This window comes from Etheostoma spectabile, chromosome 13 (genome assembly GCF_008692095.1).
Source record: "Etheostoma spectabile isolate EspeVRDwgs_2016 chromosome 13, UIUC_Espe_1.0, whole genome shotgun sequence".
NCBI lineage: Eukaryota > Metazoa > Chordata > Actinopteri > Perciformes > Percidae > Etheostoma > Etheostoma spectabile.
In genome coordinates, this window is record NC_045745.1 from 15,605,959 (window position 1) to 15,630,799 (window position 24,841).

The following is a 24,841-nucleotide window of genomic DNA, read 5'->3' on the forward strand; positions in this document are numbered from 1 at the left end:
TATGCTCACGAGGATCCATACATGATATTGCCGACGTATATCACCATTAGCCACAGCCTGACAGTTTGTGTGTTTTCGTCAGAGCAGAGCCAGATGTTTTGTAGTTTCTCACGCTGAGGAAGAAATAGGCTTTATGTTTAGAAGACTCAGAATTATTCCTATAATAACCATGCAACACCGCCACCACCCTTGCATAGATACAGTATCTCTATTTTTAACTTTATCTCAGATTAAAGACTAGGCTTTTCAGACTTTGAAATGAGCAATGATCTTTATGTATGTTTGCGTGTGTGTTTCATGTCTTCATCCATGCATTCATTGAGAAATCTTTGCAGTCATTCAAAATGAAGCAGTGGGTGAATATAAATATTTTACCTCGACCCAGAAAAAAGCAGCTCCAGGCTGAATGTAGCTGATGCGTCTCAAAGGTGTATGATATGTCCCCTTCCTCTGAACGCCTCATCTTAAAATGTGACGGCTAGCAGATGGTGCTTTACTGTACCTGAGCGCTGTGCATTATAGGCATTTTAGCTGAATATACTCTTCAGTGTTATATAAAAACACTTCAGTTCCTGGAATTGTAGCATCCCAAAAAATAAATAATGGAACTCAAAACCTGGTTTAATAGTTAAATTTTATATTTATTATTCCTTATTGGACACAAGTATATCTTACGTAATACAATACTCACAGCCAATTAGCACATTGAGACATTGAGTTACTGTAATCGTTCTTCAGGTCCATACAAACCGTAAAGTGATCCCTCCCATATGCAGTACAAGTATTTGTCCCTTTTTTTCCCCCCTGACATTTTAATTTTTTCACTTTTTTTTCATTTTTAAACCTATTATTACAAGCTGGCTGGTTGGTTCGGTTAATAATTTAAAAGCCTTCAAACCAATTTCTCTGCTACATATATGAAGAAAATTTGAATGAAATTTACAGAAAGCAAGCGAATGAAAGGGGAGACAGGCTGGCTGCAGGCAGCTCTACAGGGCTCCTCTGGCCCATAACAATACTTTTGTGTCCCGAAAATTGAAAGCTCTGAAGAAAGAAACATGAAAAATGAGAGATAGCGAAAGAAGGTAGCTGGGATTAGAATAGATTGTATTTAACTTTTGGCACATTGAGTCTGCTTAAAATGCAAGTCCCACACTGAACAAGTCTGATCTGAGCAATGCTGCCAAATGGTCCACAGGTCTCTTTAAGCTTTTTAATATGCTGATCAAATAATGGCTTCCTCATAGATTTTCTCCCACCTGATGCTTTTGAAAATGGACCAGTGTGTGTGTGTGTGTGTGTTCATGTGTACTCATGCATGGATGTGTGTAGTAGCTCTATGTGCGCCAATGCCAGGGGGCCGGGCAGCACATTAAGACAGTGACTGGCAGATCTCATTTGGTGCTTAATTTCACAAGGGTGAGCTCTCATCTGTGAGGGCCCATTATCCTTGGGCCAGCTAGCTGAATAATGTTGGTGGTTCTTTAGCGAGAGATGTTTACACTGACAGGACCGGACTTTGTGTATTGTTTGCAGTGGTGGAAAGTGCATTTACTTAAATACGATAATTGGGTAGCCTACATTTTTGGGGGACTTGAGTACAGTGTTTCATTTTCCAATTACTAGCTTTCTTTCTGAGTGGGGTGTCTGTAATCTGTATAATCTGTATATCTCCTGGTATGTAAAAAGGGAACGTTTTTCTGACATGTTCGAAGTGTCAATTTTATGATAATATGTCAGTGTTGTGTTCACAGCTGCTATCCACTAGTGGCCAAAGAAATTAATTAATAATACAACTTTGAGTTAAAGTACGTTAAAAAGTATGTGAATGGGCACCCAGATAGCTCAGTTGGTAGAGCGGGTGCACATGTATAGAGGCTTACTCCTCGACGCAGCCGGCCCGGGTTCGAATCCAGCCTGCGGCCCTTTGCTGCATGTCACTCCCCCTTTCATATCTTCAAATGTCCTGTCAATTAAAGGCCCAAAAAATAATCTTAAAAAAAAAAAAGTATGTGAATACAGGATTTTAATTTATGAAGTTTTTTTTACATTGTGGTATTTCTACTTTTACTGTACTTAAGAAAAGATCTAAATACTTATGCTGATTTGTATGAAAAAATGGTTTCATTTTACGGTTACTGCAATGCAGAAATTATTTAAAACGAGTTTAAAAAGTCAATAAACAAGTCAAAACAAGAATTAGTCAACAATTACATCACATGATGGTTAAATGATTGTAAAATGGTGAAAATAAATTTAGAGTGAATTTTGATAAACTGTTTTAAAATAAATAACATGTATTTTTAGTAAAAATAGATTATGTAAAGCAGATCAGCAGAGCGGCACAGTCTCAGATAGCAGGACCAGGGCATTTACAGGTCAAGGTGAATCACCCTTTTAATATTCACTATTCTAGTGAAGAGCTTCTGCAGACATTTAAAGCCATAAACGCCTGCACTGTTTAAGATGCATCACATGTTGTTGTGCCCTTATTTAGTTTAGTCGCAAACTTTATGGCCACCTCTTGAAATTTTTTTCCAGACTGGTTCTGCAGTATAACACACAATAAAGTTGCATAATAAAATATAAGATCACAGTAAAAACGATAAACACATTACCTGAAAGTACAATAAAGGCCCGCATCAGCTGATAAGACCATACAAGAAGTCAGCGCTTTGATGGAGTCCATAAATATTTCTTATCAGTGCAAAATGCCAAGTTCTTCTGGAGGGCGTTAGACACTACACAGTGTGGACACAATAAAAAAAAAACACCAGTGTAATGACCCTGTAATAAATACTACTTTTGTAAATCTGATAGTATTTATTTTGTGTTGCCACTGTATAAGAAAGTTTAGCTAATGTAACACGTTGCTGCTTAATGTGTCTGTAGTTTGTGTTCTTGGTGTATTGGATGACAAATTTAATGTAAAGTTGTCCTATTATTACAGTATTTCACCCTATGTAGTGATATTATTCAAATTGAGATTATGTTTTATTGACTCTTGAGATTAGGTCCTCCAAAGCAGTACCATTTAAAACATGTTTCAACATTTATTATTAAATTCCTGCTTGCCATTTTTAACATGGTTTACCAAAGGAACTAGTCATTATCTGAAAAAACTTGTTTAGGTGCAGCTACTTTAGGTGCTTTTTACTCTCTAGCATTGCAAACAACAGCACAGAATTAGTATAAAGTATTAGTCGGGATGCTTTGGGTATTTTTTCCAGAAGGTTTGTGTCAATGTGTTGGTGTGTATGTGTCACAGCAGGGAAATTGATCTTCTGAGTTTATACACACTCCACCATTTGCGACTTCAGAGGGTTGTCTCTTTGTTGACATCAAAAGAGCTTCTGTGTCCTTTGTAATACAGATAATTATCTCCATCAGTGTGGCCTTTGATGTTCACATGGCTGTATAATGATGTGTGTGCATGATCAGTGTACAGTTTTTGTTCCATTGTGTGTAAAATGTGTGCATTCATGAACATCTTTTCAGGTTTTAGTTTTGCATGTACGCTACAGATACCTGCAAACAACACTGGATTGGAAGGCTATTAGGACGATTGGGAAATTACACAATATCAGTTAGAGATACCCTTAACACAGAGTTATTGAAAGCCTATTTTCCTTCTTTAGGCCAACAACACATCTTCTCACCATGTCCTGCCTGGAAATAGTGACAAAAATACGACTTTCTGAACTCTCTGAAATTTGCTCTCCTCTGTCTCATTTATCCTGCAGACATTTTTGCAACCAATTCTGTACAATTCAATGGTTACAATCACATTCACTCCTATACACATAATTAGTTTAGCTGCATGTGATTTCAGCTAATCTATCTTCATCTTCTCTGTAGCCAATAAAATTATGATATTTTAGCTTGCTTGGAATGATTGAACTGTTTGACCCACAATTAAATCCCAAGTTAATAAAAGACATTGAAATGCATTTGAATACAAATCGGATTATGGGCGATTGAAAATCCCAAATCAGGCCTGCAGATTTACAATTTAAATTACATAGTAACGAACAACAACACAGCTTACAATTTTTTAATTTAATAACATTGATAACAGAACATATAGATTAGATCTAAGTTTTATAGTTCCTAGGTATGTCTGGTGAAGACCAGTAAACCGTTCCATTCCCCTGATGAATATGAAGAGGATTATAATGCTGTGTAACTTGTTTTATTTTTGGAAACTGCAGTGGAGACAACAAAGTGAGTCTTAAGGCTATGATTGCATTGTGTTTTACTCTTCACACCAGGTAGACACTCATGGGCAACCTGGGTGTTTGGGCCTTGGCTGTGGCCGCTCTGCTGGGAACCTCAGGGTGCTGGCTGGCTGAAGGGCACAAGAGCGGCAGGCGAGGCAGCATTGATACAGCCACAATGTCACGTACCTCCTCCCAGGAACCACACTCCATGGTAAATATTCTGTTCAACTCTCTCTCTCCCCCACACACACACACACACACACACACACACACACACACACACACACACACACACACACACACACACACACACACACACACACACACACACACACACTGTACTGCTTCCCACTGAGGACATCACCTTCACTCTCTATCAAGCTGGAAAAACACAGTGATATGAATCAGTCATATCAGCCATGAATCAAATCAGGGTTGCAAAGAAAAGTGAAGTGAATGAAATAGTCTTAAACACATTTGTTGTCAAATTTAGTACAGCTTAACTTCTGTGAAACAGTGCCCTCCTGTCTTGGTATCTCATATGCTATTACTGGGGGCATGGTGGAAGTCTGAGGCATTTTAACTTATTGGTATACCCATTTTAAATTGTTAAATTCCAATCCCAAGACCATTGAGAACAGATGCATGTCCATGGGATCATTGTAAAGCACTCTGACATTTTATTGTCATTTCCCATTTTTTCATCTATAGTAGCCTGTAGCCTTAATGCATTTAGGCCACTATCATGATATGGACAATCAGGAAGATCTGTCCCTCAGCACTTGTATTTAAGGTTGAAAGCTCAAATGTGATTTAAGTGAATTATCTACCAAATGTCCAAAAGAAGGCGACAAATCACTCTAAAATGATTAACATACTTTCATAACCACAAAAAATGTTAAAAAACGTTTTCTTGACGATTTAAAATTACTCTTAAAATTCGCTATAATAATATTTGTCATTGAATTTCCTCCTGGAATATTAGAATCTGTTATTGGCAATTATGTTTTAAAACTGAAGATGACTGATGGCAATAAAATACATTTGTAAGACGGTGCAAGATTCGGATTGGTTGCTATGCTACTGGACGTCTAACGTCTAGTACCTAGTACCGTGATACTAACTAGCCGGGCCATTGGTCGAAGTTTTTTTTTTTTGCCATTGGTCGAAGGTTTGTTCAAAGTATGTTGTTTTTGACAAGGGACACATATTACGAAAACTAGCTAAAAACTAACGTTCTATTTTGGTTAGCGTTAGGACCAGTAGACTATAAAGGTTAGGACATAGCTGTGTAGGATTTAATCGGTAGAGTGCGTGCTTCCACTAAAATGAAGCTCCTCCTGGATGTTTTTCAACACTTCTACAAATGCCTTCAAAACTAGCTAGCGCAAAGAAAGAGAGGATTGCCGGTAAGTTGTTCATTATTTAGCTAGCTAACGTTTCTGCAAGTAAAATGCAAATGTTTAACATTAGCTAATTTCTCACAACGTTAACCTAAATTAGGTATAACTAGCTATGCCTTACGTTGTCTAGCTAGCTATGTGTACATGACTACAGTCGACTTGAAAGTGTGTGACACCACCTGGGTCTACTATGCAGCGCGCTAGAATAACTAGCCAGCTAGCTATACGTTAAGGTCTGGCAATGCGAGGTTACCGCCTGGGTAACGTAATTCATCTAACTATACATGTTAACTCAGTTTTCTGAGGTCCAACAGGCTAGCTAACTAACTAACGTGCCAAAGGACTAATCAACTTAGCTCTCAACTTTGGACAAAAACTTTCTTTTTGGATGGGACGTTCGGCTTAATTAAAGTATCCTGCTGGACAAATGCACACAGAAGGGTGTATGTTCTAACATTTTACACCATCTAACATTCTACACCTAACTCTGTTCTGTTTATTTAGGGTTTTTATTGTACTATTGTTCATGGAAAACTAAAACCAAGCAAGTAGCTTTACATCTTCTCACGTCACTTTTTTGGTACGTTTAATTTTTAAACTTGGCTTCTGTTTGTTCATATGTAACAGTATTGAGATAATTGCTTAAAAACTCATGGGCAGGTTTCTGACTGAGTGTCTGGTGTCATCTATCATGATGGCACACAGGAGGAAAAAAAAGACTTGCCCTTTAAGCAAACATGGCCTTTCCAGCAAGACTGATGCTTTTAACAAATGTTCTCTGCATAACAGAACGATAAAGCCCTAACAGGTTCTCAAAAAGACACACGCACAGACAGACACATACTACACAGCCCTGCGGTTGTCCTGATTCTTTGTGAAATGAAGCATGTAACCCCCTGGTTTGTTCTAAGTCAGACTCACTTTGGGCTTTGCCAAGTTGGCAGCAGGCTGTGGAATGTAATTTTGCCCTAGTGGTCCCCTCAAATCCCTTGACACACAAAAAAAGTTCCCAGGCACCAAAATTTAAAGTCGACCCTCAGGTAAATCATGCAAATCCGTGAATTCAGATGATTGTGCAGGATGCATTCTAAAAGCCTTTGGGAATGAATAATATCAATTGTGCCAGATTTTCTTCTCCCAAAAAAACAAAAAACATGTAAACAGAGGAACAAAAGAATATCTTATGTGTAACAGACTGAAAAAAATCAAGAGTGAGAAATGTTGCAAAAAAGTCTTGTGATATTAAAGCGCCCATATTATACTCCCTTCCAGGTTCATAATTGTATTTTGAGGTTGTACCAAAATAGGTTTACATGGTTATATTTTCAAAAAACACCATATTTGTGTTTTACAGACATTGGTGCAGGTTGTGTTTTCACCCTATGTGTTTAGGTCTCTGTTTTAGCTACAGAGTGAGACATCTCACTTCTATACTATCTTTGTTGGGCCTCGCACATGCGCAGTAGCTAGGTAATGATAACATCAGCTAGCTACTGTTTTTCCAACTTTGGTCAGTACATGGCAGGATTAGCTGGGAGGCTTCTTCTAAACGAGGGCGCACTTGTGGAATACCTGCAGAACAGGAACATGGAAGTAGTTCTTTTATAGATTGTGGTAAACTAGTGTGTGTTGAACAGTGTTTTGCCATTGAGAACGAGCTAGCATGCTACGGTTAGCCACCACGTCTTGGCTAGTGACATAGAAAGCCTTGCAGATTTTGAACAGCTCACCTGGAGACTGAAGGCAGGACACGTTCAGAAACCTGTATCTCACTCAAAACAGCATGGATAATTTTTTTTCTAAGTTTGTATGCGGCTGGAAGAACCAGAGACACACAATAACATGGTACTTTAACCTTCAGGATTAAATAGATTTAGGGTCTTATGTTGGTAAGGACTGATGCCGGAATCTTCAGACAAATTCAGGGAACAGCAAGACACTCAATTTTTTTATGACTAAATTACAAACGCTCCTGTGTCAATCGCGTCATGTCTTGCCTCCTGTACGCTCTAGAGAGAGAGAGGTCAATGGTCTTTAACAAAGTTTTACAGTATAGGACATTATTAGGGCTCGAGCACTGAAGTTGAGTTCAGTTAGAGCGAGAATGGCAGGGTGACTTCAGTGAGTGATGTCAGTGCCCGTGTGGTCGTGCAGGGAAAGCGAGTGGTATGAGTGCTGTTCTGAGGGAAAGAATGAGGAAAAATAGTTAGCAAAGTTGATGTAAAGTGAGTCAAAAGTGAACAATAAAACAGCAAGCTGGAGCTTCTCAAGACACGCAAAGTGAAAGGCGTGAATGGCCGAAAAAACATTGGCTTAAACTTTACAACATAAGTTGCAGTCCGAGTGCAGCTGTTTAGCAGCTGAGCAGGCAGAGAGGGCGACTCTGCAGTTTGCTAACTTGTTGCTCTCTCTACCAATGTAAGCTGCTCTGTTTTAGGCTACGAAACATGCATGCAGGCTGAAATTCTACCATGCCGTTTTATCGAGATAAAGCTATAAACAGAAGGAAACTCTGCTAGGCTAATGCGCAGTGGTAAACACTGCAGCTGTAACGTTAATGTGTCTACCTCAGCTGAGAACGGAGAAATGTCTTTCACGTTAGGAAAGACAAAGACAGTTCTCAGATACAAGACATTTCACAGATACTCTCGCATATAGGCCTAATAGCCAACACAAATGAAATGTTATGTGTCATGGAACATTGTGCTCCCCAACTTGCGAAAGGTCAGATTTGCTCCATATTTTAAATGTTTTGTTTAAAATACCTTGAATCCATATAAGACACATTGTCATTAGACACAATCCATGTTATTAGAATCAATGAATCCATGTCATTAGCCACAACATGCACACGTGCAAGCATGTTTTTGACCAAAAGTGTATAAGTTGTTAAGTAATAAACGTTGACACAGAAAGTAAAAGTTTGGTAAATTAGTCTTTAGCTTACGTGTAGTTGGTGAAGCAGTACATGTGAGATGATCGGGTCGTAAAATCCAGATTTGAAAAGCCATAAATAAGAAACAAAAACCTGGGTAGTAGTAGCAGGATGAAAGGTGGGTATTCATAAATGGATCTTGGAGTACATAAACCTAAAATATAATCTAACTATAATAATAATAATACATTTTATTTATAATGCCCTTTACATTTCAATTAAAATCTCAAAGTGCTACAGTAGCAAGGAGTTAAAAACAGTTTCAAGAATATAACAAAATCAACAAGCAATATTAAAACAACATAAGACTAAAATTAAAACAATGACTGTTAAAAGGCCTTTTGAAATAAGAATGTCTTTAGGCCCTTCTTAAGAATCTCCACAGTTTGTGGGGCCCTTAGGGTCTCTGGGAGGGCGTTTCAGAGCCGTGGGGCGACTGCCTGGAAGGCCCTGTCTCCCATAGTAGACAGTTTAGTCCTAGGTTGGTGCAGGCAGTAGGTGGAGATGGAGGAGCGGAGATTACGTGAGGTGGTGTGTGGGGTGAGAAGTTCACAGAGGTAGGTAGGGGCAGATCCATGTATGCATTGGTGGGTCAGGAGACAGATTTTGTAGTGAATTCTGTGTTTAATGGGCAGCCAGTGGAGGGATTTCAGGACCGGAGTGATGTGATCATATTTGCGCCTCCTCGTCAGGACCCTGGCAGCGCAATTCTGAATATGCTGGAGCTTTTGCAGGCTCCTGTCAGGGATCTTGACGAGGAGGGCATCACAGTAGTCCAACCTGGAGGAGACAAAGGCATGGATCAACTTCTCAGCATCTGGTTGGGAAAGGGAGGGATGGAGTTTGGCAATGTTTTTGAGGTGAAGGAAGGAGACCTTACAGAGGTGGCGGATGAGGGTGTCAAATGTAAGATTTGAGTGAAGTCTGACTCCAAGGTTCGTAACAGAGGTAGACAGGGCGATGTGATGATCAAAAATGGGTATACTGCTGAGGGAGGAGGACTGGGTTTGGTGTGGGGTACCGATCAGGATGGCTTCGGTTTTGCTACTATTTAATTGAAGGAAGTTGTCAGACATCCATGCCCTTATCTCCTCCAGGCAAACCTGCAACTGGCATGCCTTAAAGCAACCACTAAATAGAAGCTGTTTCAAGGTAGTAAAGCTAACAGAATGTTGATACAAATGTTTCCACCTACCCTTGTGCCTTCTGTAGGGAGGTGATTAGCACATTAGTCAACAAGGGCTGTATCTGGTAGCATACAATGCGTGTAAAACTTAGTAAAGGTGTTTATGATTTGAAGAGGAGAGATTGTGCCAGTGAGCATAAATGACAACATGAAATGACAACATGAATCACTACCGCTAATGATGCAGAAAAAGATGAAATTTGATTGGTTTTAGTTCTATTATGGGAATTATCAAAGTGACAGTATGCCTGTAAATGTAATACTTTATTCCTTGCCAATTTTGTTTTGTTCCTTTGGCTCTTTTTTAATTAAGCTCATTAAGTTACTTGTTGGTGCACTGATTAATTACTGTTTGATAAGACAGGCCCCTTCTTTCTAAGCAACAGACATCAGGGAATACATATCGAATGTAGAAAGGAGAACTCTTGTTAAAACACAGAAACTGTTAGATTCAGCTTTCCATTCCTGCGCCCTCTCTGGCCCACTCTTCATCCTAATCAGGCAGTATCTTGAAAAAGGTCAAAGTATCAATATGTTCCACATATCAAACAAAAACTGAAGCAATAATACCGGTACACATACTTTAACAAAAATATTGAAACTGCAATGCTGTTTTGGCATACAGGAAGCTAATTCTGCAGAGTTTGGTTATTGACTTGGATTAAAAGTCAGAGAGAGATGGAGAGACAGTAAATGGGCACATAAAAACATATGGGTCCTTGAATGAAGAGGGCCTGCAAAGCAGCACATATAGGAGAGTGAGGGGGTGGAAAGCATATTCAAGCACACATTGTAACAGACACAGCTTGGCTTGAATTGCCCTAAAATGTCAGTCTCTGTGGCAGCATTACCAGATTCCTGTCTTGTTTTGTTCTAGGGAGTTTAAATGGCCTCCAAGATGGAGGCACGTAGCACTAAGACATTTGTTTGTACTACTTCTTAGAGGCTATAACAATCTTTTTGATTTTGTATACTCTGTTGCTACCACAAAATTCGAATAAAGTATGCAAACTTTAAACAGACCGTGACATCAATGACATTATACTACCGTGAGATTTGGACAGTGTATTTATTTTATTTTGCTCACAGTACCATGATTGCCTAAGCATGTGAAGCCACAGTAGAGGTACAAATTTAGGGTTAATCAACTCTTGCCAAGTTATGCCACAACCACGGAAAATATTAGTTTCTGACTGGCTGGCATGATAAAATCACTTAACAGCACATTTAATTCACTACTGCTCTAACTTATTATGCAAGGTAAAACGGGTAACCATAGTAACAGTAATGCTGCTTGATAAAGACCTATACGTAAGATAAACCAAATGCAAGAAAACTTGATTAGATGCATCCTTTTCCTTCAGTGCATTTATCTTGCTTCTCGTAGGTTGAGGTAGTAAATCCCCTTCGATTGTGTTGAAATACTTCTTACATTTAAAGCCAATTGATGGCATGTGCAGGTCTGAGTAGCCTAGCTGCTCCTGTAATGAAAAAAACAACACTATATGACACGCCTGAGACATGAAGTGACTATGCTATTAGAGTGGAAATAAAGGGAGCCTCAGTCAAACAAGAACAGCCTCAGGCTTAAGAGGTTAGAAGGCATTGTATCTCTTGTGTTCCCTGTTGTTGTGGAGATTTTCATCTCTCAGCATCCCTACTGTTCTCATAATCTTATCACATAATCCTAACTGCCCTAGACAGTATCCACAACTTTCCACTTCCGGGATTGGTAACAGACATCCAGCCCAAAAAGGGTGACATCCAGAATTTCCTGTGGCAATGGAAATTCCGCTTTCTTTGTGTTGGAAATTTCAACTGCAGTCGATTTAGAAGGGCTATAGTTAACTGCTTCTCAGATGTCCAATCTGAATTTCCGGTTGCACGGCTAAAGCAACCTTTGAAAGTACACACGTTCCACCAAAACAAATCCCACCAGAAGCTATTTTGCAGCTGCACCAGGGCTCCGTTGTAGAAATGCCAATAAACTAGAGCATGTTTCTCTCCCATCCCAGAATGCTATGTGGACTAGCCAGACCCTCCTTTACAGTGCTGTGGAGGAAGGTCTGGCAATGTGAGACTAGGTTGTATGTAAAAATACATCCATCTAATCAGCCTCTGTCATAAAGGTCCAATTTCGGTAGAGGAAAGCTTCCCATCCCCCCTAATTGAAACCTAGTAGGTTTGCCTATTTACCAGTTTACTTTATTCCTCCACCCACTGAAAGTGTCAATGCAAGTGTTGTAATGCAAGAGAAACAAACTAACGGCCTCCTAATTAACTGTGTGAACACATCTACTTTGCATTTAAAGTTACACAACCTTCAATTACTACTAAACTATTTTATGCCATAAAAATCCCCTGAAGCTAAATGTCGCTTTTAAATTCCATTTGCCGAAACTCAATATTTACTGGTCCCTATACAATTTGTTTTTGTTAGTAGTTATCAAATAACCACAAAAACTCCAGTAAATTGTAATATTTCAACTTAATTTACAATAAACACATAATGAACAGTGTCATAGATTAGTTAAAGATCACACTGAAAATGGAGGATAATAATAAAAAAAAACTATAAAATCTAATCTAACTTGAATGTACTTGCCTGATGTGGAGTTTTACTCGCCCTGGGCCATTGGGCAACCCTTATTGCTGAACCCTGAATAAATAAAAGAAAGCTACAAAAATAACCCTCTAGAGTCATGGTAAAGAGATGACAGTATTTTTGGAAAGAAGCACATAGCCTTTCTTTCACCTCTATGCTTGGTTTGATTCTCTAATCAATTGATCAAACAGCGGCACTCCAGATGATGGAAGGCGGTGCTGATGAGCACACTCAATTTATCCTGCCATCATGAGGAAGCACGTCTGCAATTAAGATGGACAGATGGCAGAAAGAGAGAGGGATAGAAATGTAGAGACAAAGGAGGAAGCAATGACAGGAGGCACTAACACTACTGTGTTTTTGGTGATGCTCTCAGTCTTCTGGGAAACCAGTAGCTTTTATCACTGAGCCTCATTACCAGTGACATCCACACTGAGGGACAATAATGCAAAATGCCACTACACTTCAATTGGTGCCACATATTGGCTGCTTAAGAAGCGATGTTGCATTGAAAGACCTGCTTCTGTTATGTTTTTAAACTGCATGCCGCTCCCTTGTTTTACTGTTTTAAGTTAAATTGTTCAGATCCATTCATGCAGAGCGATATTCACAGTTCTGTAACAAGCACAAGTGATCAGTAGCTAACATGCACACTAAGGCTGCACGCTATTTTGTTTAATCTTCTACTTTGCGTTTGTCACATCGCAGGGCGTGTGATGTTAACGCTCCAACTTTTTTGCCACTTGATAGAAAAGTAAACTTTCCCCCTTACTCCAGACGTAGTCTTTTCTTAAGAACAAATTTAGGAAAAAGCCTTAGGAAGATATTGGTGAATGAGGGCCATTGACTTTATTCAGAGCATTCATATAAATACAATGGTGTCATGTGAGTCAACTAGTGTATTTAACTACCTCATTTCCTCCACCAAAATCACTTCAGAAAAGTAGTCACAGTGCTTACAAACAGCTTACAAGAACAAAGAATGGTTAGCATAAGAAAAGTTCCTTTTTTATTTTCTATGTAGATGCACTCCGCTCCAAAATCACCCCAGAAGTCGAGAATCGTTTATTTCCAAATAGAGCTATTTATGTCATCTTGTGAAAATCTTGTCTTGAAAAATCTTTGAAAGTCTTTTTTTCAATATTGCAGGGGAAACAATATTGCTGTCAGTTTTTCCAATGTTGTGCTGCCTTAATGCACACCAAAATGCTTACACACATAGCATAGGTCAGCTGGACTTAAACTCTAAAGGAAACAACACAAATAAAACTCAATGTCCAGTGAGTTGCAGTGAATTTTATTACATAGCAAACAGTGTTGGGGAAGTTACTTTTAAAAAGTGATTAGTGGCAATTACTAGTTACTTCTTACAAAAAGTAACTAAATTAGATACTCAGTTACAAATTAGAAAAGTAACTAGTTACTTCAGAAAGTAACTAATGTGTTACTTTCAAGTCCATTTTTAAATGCTAAAAATGTGACCCCACCTCCAACGGAACATAAAATACATGTGCATGTTCAATTATTTATGATAAATCTTAATATTGTAATGAAATGGACACTTAATACAATACATTAACAGAAACAATGTACACACATCTAAACTATGTTAATGTTGCGGTGGGACAAAGTAAGATTAGCCTGCAATCCAATGCCATGTATGTAGATATTATGTCTAGCGGATTGATACAAATAACAACATAGATGTTTTGGAACTTTTGATATTTATTGCCCCTCAACAGGCCTCAACTGGGCAAAATTGAATAATGCTTGTTAAGCACTATAGCAAAAATAAATATATACAGTCTTTATAGTGTGTGTGTGTGTGTGTGTGTGTGTGTGTGTGTGTGTGTGTGTTAGAGTGAGGGAGAAGTGAGAAAGTGACAGCAATTAGCTTTGGCGCAAGTAGCAACTCTAGAGTCATAGTGCCTATGTTTTCTGACCATGGTGGAAAATCTCTAGCAAGAAAAGTACTCCCCACCACTGCCTTGATTTCATAACGCCATACCTGTCTCTCGTTGACTGACTCACTTGTGTTGTTCGTTGTGTGTCCAGCTATGCACGTTTTCGAACACCCGCCCAACTCGCCTAAAATGTCAGTCTTTGTGGCAGCAACGCCAGATTCCTGTCTTGTTTTTTTCTTGGGTGTTGCTTCGTTGCCCAACCTGCCCAACCCGCCCACTGATTGACTTACCACGAAAATGTACTCAACCTCAGACAATCGTCAGAATTTATGCACTTGTGCACGGCCTTCTAACCAAGGAAGAAAAAAAGTCTTTGCATCTCGGCTCAGAGATCAAGTTGGTCTGATGAAAAAAATCTGGAAAAAAAGCTTCAATTACAGTAACATGCCGCATTTTTCAGCAGTAATGGTAACAGCATTATTAAGATGGTAAGAGTAATCAATTAGATTACTCGTTACTGAAAAAAGTAACGCAGTTATTTATAAAGCCATTATTACTTTCACTGATAGCAAGTATGTCCAACTATTCAAAGCTTTCACAAACCAAAGAATTTTCATTCACATTTTAATTAATTCATAATGCAAGACACCTTGTCATTGCTTTTCTTACCGCCGGTCACCTTTTTACTTTTATATCGCCACTCCTGTTGTCTGGCTCATAATGGGTTTTATCTGACATCTTAGTATTTAGAGGGGGCCCAAATATTGTCTCACAATCTGCACCTGTCACTGCTCAGTGATGTGGAAAGACAACTCTACTCTCCTCTGACATCCTCAGCACTTTTCTGTATGTCACTTGTAAAACTGTTGCTTGGCTTTATCATCAGTTCTGCTTTGCATTATTGTGAGGCCAATAGGATAACCGATTATATTAATCCTTGCAAACGTGAAGAGGATACAATTGTGAAACTGTTTGTAATAAACTGAGTTTATCTTTTTAATAGGTACACTAATATCAGACCTTAAACATTTTATTTGACAAGCATGTAAAGGCCACAAAAACACTAGAATAACTTTACTGTTGGATCAATTACCTTTTACCTCAACCCTTTTAGAATAAACATTCTTGTGGCATCATTCATCCTCTGGTCTGCCATGCCCCGTCTACTGTCACTGTAAAGACTCTAACTAACTGTAGGCAGGTATAACTCATTTTCAAATAAATAGCTAATTAGGCTCAAGCGTATTTTTTAGCCATAGCTGTGCTTGAAACCATTCCCTATCACGGAAATAGCGCACTCTATAGTGTTTTTGCCATTTTGTAGTGGTCTTTGAATTCTCCGCTCTTAATTTCAATCACTATACAGTCAACTATAAAACACCCAAAATGCACTGCTAATGTGAGTAGACAATGTACCCTAAATGTTACTCCTGTGTACCACAATGCAATGGGGGAAAAGAAGCAGAAGCACGGCTTGCCCAGGTGTAATCAATGTATCATGCAACATATGTACAACATTTTACTGTTGTGAGTGTTAGGTTTGTTTCAGGGAAGTATCATAAGAAATTTTGTTTTGCTTTGTTTACATGATGCTGGGTGCGTGGAAGTCTCCGTCACATAAATTACTGGCGCAACGATATTTTCAGTCTGTGTCCAAAATCTCGTTTGGTCGTTCCCTACATAATTCACTATTTAAAAAACACTATACAGGGAACAATGAGAAAGGGAACAAGTGAATGGCTTCAAACACAGATTCTGTATGGCTGTGTAAAAAACTGTGTGTGGATTAGAGTGGGGCAGGGTAGCCTATGGGTATGGTCTTCCTTACTGATGGATTGTGTTGCACTTACGGATAACGAGCATTTTTGTCGTTGACTTTAGTAAGACACAACCTCAAGTCTGTTTGATTCTCTCTGCTGTGGCCTCTGCTCTGAAGTCTCACTGCTGACTGCACACCAATACTAAACAGAGGAGAGAAAGGCAAAGGCAAAAATCACCAATCAAAACCGTGTTTTAAGTGCCGGTCCACAGCCATGCTTTGCAGAAGTAATTATTGGCTGAAACCCATTCATTTATCCATTAATTTCCAATTTCAATAACCCATTATTCCATTAATTAATCAATAAATTAAAACATTTTCTTATTAGGCAATGATATAATGGTCACATATATATATTGTGCATCCTTATTATTTCAAATGGATGTATAAAAGTTGATTGTTGGCTACCTTTTGATGCTGCAGATGTATTTTCTTTAACCTTGAATGTTCATCTTTATGTACCTCACAGGTGGACATGACAGCCCTCCATGTCATCATACAATCACATCCACACAAAGCATTTGGAAGGCCATGAATGACATTTGTTAAGATACATTTTAAGATGCATGTCAGTATCATACAGTTAGGACTGACTAATAAATCAGTTTATCCTTGTAGGGGTATCCATTGTTTGACATCCTGATAAACATTCCAGCACAATATAGTGACAACTGCCATCTTGCAGCCTGTTGGGAAGTGTATTTCCAATTAGGGTAATTGAATTGACTCTGGGATTTGCCTTTGCAAAGGTCTTTGCGTTTCTCTGCTGTCATCCATATTCTCTTTCACTCTCTCTCTGTCTCTCTATTATTTTCTTTTTCATTGTCTTTCCATCTATTCAGCGTGTGTTTTCTGTTGTCGTCTTTCCCTGAACCTAGAAAAGAGGAAGAGCCACAGTAACGGATGGAGCACGAAAAGCTGCAGAAAGGGCTGTTTTTGTCTGACTCCTCCAAGCCTGTAATAACCACTTTTATGTTTGCTCTCTGTTTGCAGGAGAAGGGGAAAGCAGACGGGAACATCGATCAATGTGAGTACACTTACTGTGTTCAAACCAAACAGAATTTTTCAAAATATACCATGTTCCATGACAAACTCTTTTTTTCCCTCTGTTATTAGGCATATACGTTAGTTTTCAAATCTAAAGTGCACTCATGAAACGGACCACGCAGCCTGTTATGGATAAGACCTGAATGAAAATTTCCACTTGTTACTGCATCACATGTATTGCTCTACTCTTCTCGGAGGAATTGTTTGAAAGCATGGCAAATTTAAAATTTATAAGCATATCAGTTGTCAGTGGATGCCAAGAAATAATCTACAAATCAGTTGTGGGACTGGCAGGTATTAGTTTGTCTATTCAGCTGCATTTGCTGAGAGAAAATAATAGTATACTTTAAAAAAGGGAAGATTTTTACTAGTTTGAAAGTCCAACATGTCCTGTCATTCTTCCCCAACTTAACAGACATCAAGTAGAATCACCTGAAATCTCTCATTCCAACTGACAACCTTTCTATGAGTTGAAAACTATTTTTGTCAGGTGAATACTTATTTAGCTGTCAACCATCTTCAGTCCCCTGTCAGAAATTATTAGTGCTCATATTTTTTGGCTTTTTCCCTTTCCTTATTTGTGTTATATATCTTTTTTGTGCATGTTATAGGTTTACAAAGTGAAAAATTGCAAAGGGACTTACCATCTCCAACAGAAAACACTGTTCACGAACTGCTCCAAACAGCTTTATTCTAGTCCAGCCTTCACTTCAGAGACAAATGTGCGTCACTTTATCACACTTTATAATGCTCGCCTAGCTGCTAGAATGGCCTAATACTTTGCTTCTGACTGGCTAGTAGTGCTTACCTAGCTACTGCGCATGTGTGACTCCCAACAAAGATGGAATAAAATTGTGATGCCTCACTCTGTAGCAAAAACAAAGAGCTCAACACAGGGTGAAAAGAGGAGCTGCATCAATGTGCAGTACAACAAAAATATGGTGTTTCTTGAAATTAAACCACGTAAACCTATTCTGATATAACGTCTAAATACAATTATGAACCTGAAAATGAGCATAATATGAGAGCTTTAAGTAATATCTGTTTTGGTTGGGCCTCAATTTCTTTTGTCTGCATGATTGCTTAAACAATTAATGAAAGAGTGTCTGTCTTTCCATCTTGATCTTGATTAGGGTGTTCAAACGAGCAACTTCCCAGGCCGTTTATTTTTCTGTTAGGACATTTCACTTCCTGCTCACTGACGTGAGTCAGTTCTCATTGTGAGTCATTGCAATGGACAAGGTGATTGTGGCTGACAGTCACTTCTTTACATCAGCAGTGTGTTTGACTGTGTTAATGATGTGTTAGGCAAATGTGTTTGAGGCATCAGCATGGAACAGCAACCGGTGCTTTTTTGTTGTATTGTGACTTGGAGATCAGTTAGAATGCAACTTGTCAAATGAATAAATTCAGTTGGCTGAATTTTGTAAATTGAATGAACAACAATATCATAGGTTGTAACACCAGTAGTATACAAAGGCCTATGTTATGTAGGTTTAGCAGATACAATTTTGGGTGCTTTGTTGGCTCACCTGGTAGAGCGGGCGCCCATTTGCACCTTGACACAGCAGCCGCGGCTCCGGCTCCAACCTGCAGCCATTTGTTGCATATCACTCCCCTTCTCTCTCCACTTAATGTCTAAGCTGTCCTATCCAAATGGGAATGTGAAGTCTACATGACTGGCACCAACTGCCTGCCTCGCATTAGACAGTAATCTATCACAGCTTCTGCTACAGGATCAAAATATGTTTTATATTACATTTGGGAACATGAAAACTGTGTGTGTGTGTGTGTGTGTGTGTATTTATATATATGTGTATATACTGTATGTATAGGGCATTTCAACTTAGATAACAATCTGCTGTTTTTGATGCACATCAACAAAATGATGTAAGCTTCTTGAAGCTTTTAATAATCAATACAATTATTTTGGTCAATATTAAAAATCACGGTTCTTTAACATGAATACTCATTAACCTTTGGATATAATGGATAGTGTCCAGTGTATACTCTTTTAGTGTCTTTTATCTCACAGAAAGAGTCTTTGTATCGGAATGAAATCTGTTTTACTAGTGTGAGTCGGTTCAGCTTTTACAGATATCACTCATAACTTTACACAGCTAATGAACAATTCCAGATACATAACACAATATTGATCCACATGTCACATTTAACTCACGTCAAATTTTACATACAGTTTAACATAAAAAAACTAAATGCTTAGGGAATATTACTATGTTTTTCCATGTTGGTTTTGAGCAGTAGGCCTATGCAGCCAGCAGGAAAAAGTTTTAAAGCTATATGAAAAAGCAATATGAAAAAAGAAAAGGTAATTTTCAATAAAAGATGACATAAATAACTGTATTTGGAAATAATAAATATAGTGAATAATTCTCGACTACCGCGGTGATTTTGTAGGGAGTGCAGCTACATAAAAGATAAAAATGAAAAAGGTCTTTTCTAATGTGAACCATTCTTTGTTGAACTTTAATGCTTTACATACACCAAAGCAAGTAAATTAGGGACTCTGGTTGACTAGCATGAAACCATAGTATTCATATAATACTATTAATCCAGGCTAAAGTGTATGACAATGACTGCAGGTTGCTTCCTCTAAATTTCAGGTTGTGGTTGACTAGCGGGGCCAGCTTGTCAGTTTGATAAATTGATCAGACCTGCATGACACGCGCACTAGCAACAAACTCTGTGTATCCAAGAACAATTAAGTTTGTGTAAAGTACGTTTGATCAGACACAGACTTCTGTAGCAGATTAGTGTTATGTTTCCAGCACCGCGGCTCCAAACCGTAACGTTAGTTGGGACGGAAGGACCCCTTGTTTCTTTAGGCTAACTATTAGTTAGTTTTAGCCTGGCTGGTAGCAGCTTTTTGGGGGGGGGGAAATGGCTGAGAAAACAATTATGTTGCAATACTCAGGGGATTTAGTTTGTATTTGCAGCAGGATAAAACACTGACTACTGTAGCTTCACTGACTACTTATTGAAACTATGTGCATCACTTTGTCAGCGGCAGCTGCTGCCTACGGTACTTTTCTACACAGGGCCTCACTTCCCATAACAATAAACCCCGTCGGACTAACGTCACATACACACGCTGCCCACATGGTTATATATATGGTTTGTATGTCACTCCATATGTATACCAGAGATAAAAGCGATGCAGTGGTAAAGTTGGAAGGGAAAACATTTCCACCAGCTGACAGGTAGGCCTGTAATGTGTCTGCCTTGTCATTTCAGGACAGCTGCTTTAATATTGTGAGCTTTTTTCCCCACTTAGTGTGTGCTGATTTCCCCTCTTGAGACTAATTATCCACTGCCTGTTTGTATGCTAAACTAGATCCACTGGCAAAATCAGGCAATTGGATTTCATTTTCTTGTTTTGATCTCCTTTTCCTTGGATGAGGCTCAGTGTAGCTCTTTGGGATTGTCTGCTTTCACTGCCATTGGCTGTTTGATTCTGCTCCTTTCAGTTTATTTTTTTTTATTTTTTTCACTTTACCTTTTTTCTTTCTTTGTATATTTATTATTTACTCTAACTCTCCTTTTATTTGGTCCATCCCTTATTTTCACTCATCCTCTCCATCTTTGGCAGACCTTTTTTGTGGCATCTACGCTCCTCACTTTGAGACAATGACATTAATCAAATTGGTCCAGTTTTACCTCCTGAACGCAGATGCTACTCGTGAAAATCGCTTCCTGCAAACATTGTATCTGAAGATTTTAAGCTGGCTAGACAAAAAAATCTCAGTAAGTGACATTTTATTGGCTGGTGATGCAAAGACATTCTTGGTCAAAATGCCACAGTCTGGAAAATATGCAGTCGTTGTCACAGTATTCTTCTCACAGTGTGTTATTGTTGTCAGTGTGATCCATATGGAAAAATTAAATATTGCTTATTTGTCTTCCCAGGGAATAGTGATTAATCTGGCCTTGAGTGCTTAATTTATGAATCTTTGCAGAGGCCTAATCAGAGTTTGTAACCGTCACAAATTAAACAATAGGAAGAGGCAAAAGCAAGTTAAGCAGTCTTGTGGATCATTTAGATTGTAATTGGGTGAGGTTAGATGGGACAAGGTTGACAGAGAGACTCTCTAATAAGCAGCAAATGACTGGGGAGAAAGCTGGGAGGAGGAAAAGCGGAGAGTAGAAGAAGTTCAGAGAAGCAGGAATAAAGGAGGAAAAAGGGGGAAGGGACAGGGAAATATGTTTTGAAAGCCATCTCTTGGCTTAACTACTCAATTGAATCAAATGTTTTAATTGTCTCTTTTTTGGCATTGTGTGACCTATTGCCCCATTGACTAACATATTGTGCCTGCCTGCTTCACTGTCAATACAATACAATATGAGAATATTTATAGGTTTATAACGCTAACTAAAATCAATGGGCAGTCGCAGCATTGTTGTGCCTTAAAAAAAAAAGGCCAGATGGCCAATGTGTTTGTGTCAGAGGATGATTTGGGAGAAAGATATTCAAATTTGGAGAGACATGAAGAAGGAAAAGCAGAAGGTAGAGACTTTACAAAAATTCCAAAAGAAGTAGGCCTAGATGAGAGGAAAGTGGGACCACATTTTAAAAGCAATGCATGAAATAGTAGGATAGGATGGAAAACCTTTTTTCAGTTCACAAAATCTATTATGTTTTATCTTAATATTTGGAGTTTGATATTCCCAAGTCTTCCAAAATTATCTCAGGCGACATTTTCCTGAAGTCATTATGACCTGGAGCAAATGTGTATGGATTTTCCATATCTACAGTATATCATAAAGAATTGCTTCAACTGTTTGACTACACTGCCTAGCAACATTCCGCCCAGAATTGCTGATGCCTTAACAGTCAAACTGCTTCCTGATAGCTCTACTGTCACATAATAAAAGAGAAGAATAGGAGGTAGGGGGCAAAGGGGGGTGACAGTGCCGATCAGAAAATGGTACAGTTATGAAAGACGGGATTAAAATAGCGAGAGAGAAAGCAAACTCACGGTATGAAGTGTCAAAAAGTGCCGTTTTAATTTTTTCTTCTCCTGCTGCCTCGCTGCAGACAAACCTGCTATTTCCCAATGAAAATGTGGAAAGACAAACTTGTGAATATGTTGTGAACATTAAAATGTACTCTTAAGTAATTAATGGCTTGTCAAGTAGTAGAGTACGAGGACATTTTTTGCTGATGTGGTGAAGACAGCTGGTGATGATGATGATGAATGCTCTTGTGAGTAAAAGATGGCTGTTGGCCAGTTACCAATTAAATAGAACAGCTAATGTCTTCAGCAGTCTATTGCAGGTATCTGTTGTATGACGGCTGTTGGTGTAAATGGGATTGTTATGCGTTAAGCAGACTTAAAGTGATAGAAGTTACATGTGTAATAGCCAGGGAGTCACAGTCAAGACAAAATATGACAGGCTGTTATATGGGCAAGGCAAGCTTTTGAATAAAATCTTTGCTTTACATTAGACATAGAGACATTAAGACAATATATAAAAGAGCCAACAGATTATTCTGTAAAAACATACATACAATATAGGGTGGGAATGGTTTATGTATTCGTATTGAACCGAATCGGTACAGGCGTCATGGTTTGGTGCATGAATATACATGGAGAATACACAGTATAAAAATAAGTAAAACTTGCATGCAAATTAACTAATGTAAAGCGGATCTAATCTAACACGGAACTACTGGTAGATACACGGGTTCTTCAGGGACACCTACATCTGTAGCCCCGCCTTAGCTCTGAAGCTCTAGGGTTGGGCAATGTCCCTTAAATTGGCAGTTGACAATGTTGTGATGGACAATGATATTATTGTTGGGGGGGTATTTTTTCTACTACTATTGGGTAATGCTTAACATAGAAACAATCAGACATACATTTAAATGCAGGTAGGGCCAGTAAATTACAACTTGACCTACTTTCACTTAAGTGCAGTGCTGTAAAGTCTAGACTCAATCAGATCTCCATGATCTGCGTAATGACGGTACAGTGGAACGTTTGTCTTTAACAGAGCAACAGCAATAACAGTGTTATAAATAACGGCGTTAGATTAAATTAAATTAAAAGTAATTGATTACTCTTCCCATCTTAATAACGCTGTTACTGTTACTGCCGAAAAGTAACTATTTACTTTCATAATTTGTAACTGGGTATCTAACTTAGTTACTTTTTGGAAGAAATAACTTTTTTAAAAGTAACTTTCCTAACACTGTAACCTAATATACCATCATTACTGAGATTAAACTACATTCTTGGTTATATTTGCACTGAATAACTCATTCAATGCACAAAAATATAACTCTTCTAACCCTCGTATTAGCCTACTGTTGCTAACATACATTCATAAATCCTACATAACATCGTCATCAGACTTACTTATTGATGCACTCAAACAGTCGTACCCACAAAGTTAGTCCAATTAGGGGATAAAGGAAAGTGTGATAGTGTTCCACGTTAACGCCTTTTTTCTCTCGCTCAAGACCGCTGTGTCCATGCCGGGGCGCAGACCATGACCTTACCGCATGCTGAAACGTTACTAATCCAGGTAGAGCAAGCTACTATTCTGACAGGGACATTAGGATTAGCGTGTGTCTGACCAGGGGCGAGGCATCACGATGGTGGCTATCCATTGGGATGAACAATGATATCGTCCATTGGCACAACCCTATGAAGCTCTGATTGGTTGGTCGTATGTAGCCAAACTCCGCCTATGTTCTAGTGAGTCAGGGATAGAAGCTGCTTACAGTGTTGCTAACTCAGCAACTTTTTATCCCTAGCATGTGTCAATATTTATTTAAAAAACTAGTCCATACTCCATACACGAGATTAGAGAATTAGTTACCACAAATACCCTCAAGGTGGTACTTCATAACTTTTTTTTTACAAAGTTTGCAGGTTTTTAGACAGTATAAAGGAAGATGTGATGACGAAACAAGATTACAGAGCAGATGTATAATTGGAGAAGTAATAGTTTGAGGGGTTATACTGTATAATGCACGGGGGAATTGTGATGCTATCACCTCAAACTGTATTCAAGGTTGAGGAGGAAACCATTAAATCACTAGGTGAGAAACAAAACCCACCCACATTTACATTTTTTTGGTTATAGAAACAACATAAATTAAAAGAACAACACTGGAATGTAAAGCAATATATTATACTCTGCTGTACATGTTGGTCTAAATGTTTTAAACTTTAATCACTTCATTTGCACATAATTCTACCTCTCTGAGATTCTTAATCAGTTTGAGCAAGCTGTGAATCAAAGAGAGTTGAACTTACGTATGTTCTCTCCTGTATATTGTTCACACTTCATACACACTAGGTTTAACCAGTTTAGGGAGCTCTTGTACGCTAGATAATGTCATGGAGATTACTCACCTTGAGACATCCTGCATAATTAGAATGTGCAAAAAAGAATATTTCTGTCATTGCTGAAAGTTGTACGTCCCTATCTCAGTTTCATCGTAAATCTCTGTGAAATGTGATTTCATTAAGCTGAACAGCAATAAAGATTACCAAGCGAAAAGTCCATTCAGTCATTGAAGACTTAATCAAAATAGTAAAGTGAAACAGGCATTGCTAAAATCGACCCACCTTTTTATAGACATGGTTACAAAATTAAAATATCTTCAAGTAAAGTTATGATGACAATTTTCACATCGTAATGGACCTAAATTTGGTCATAAGGAATGATGTTCATTTTCTCTCTGATCTA

General features: G+C 38.5%; 1 protein-coding gene across 2 annotated transcripts in view; it reads left to right on the forward strand.

Moving 5' to 3' along the window:
• Positions 1–24,841, forward strand: part of fstl4 (follistatin-like 4) — a 209,683-nt gene that overhangs the window by 14,450 nt on the left and 170,392 nt on the right. The window contains exons 2-3 of one of the 2 annotated variants that reach the window (XM_032533495.1): positions 4,272–4,431; positions 17,066–17,099. In XM_032533495.1, coding sequence (XP_032389386.1) covers positions 4,282–4,431; positions 17,066–17,099 — 184 coding nt within the window. In that variant the 5' untranslated portion in view covers positions 4,272–4,281. The remainder of the gene's footprint in view (positions 1–4,271; positions 4,432–17,065; positions 17,100–24,841) is intronic. The other variant, XM_032533496.1, reaches the window with a different exon arrangement.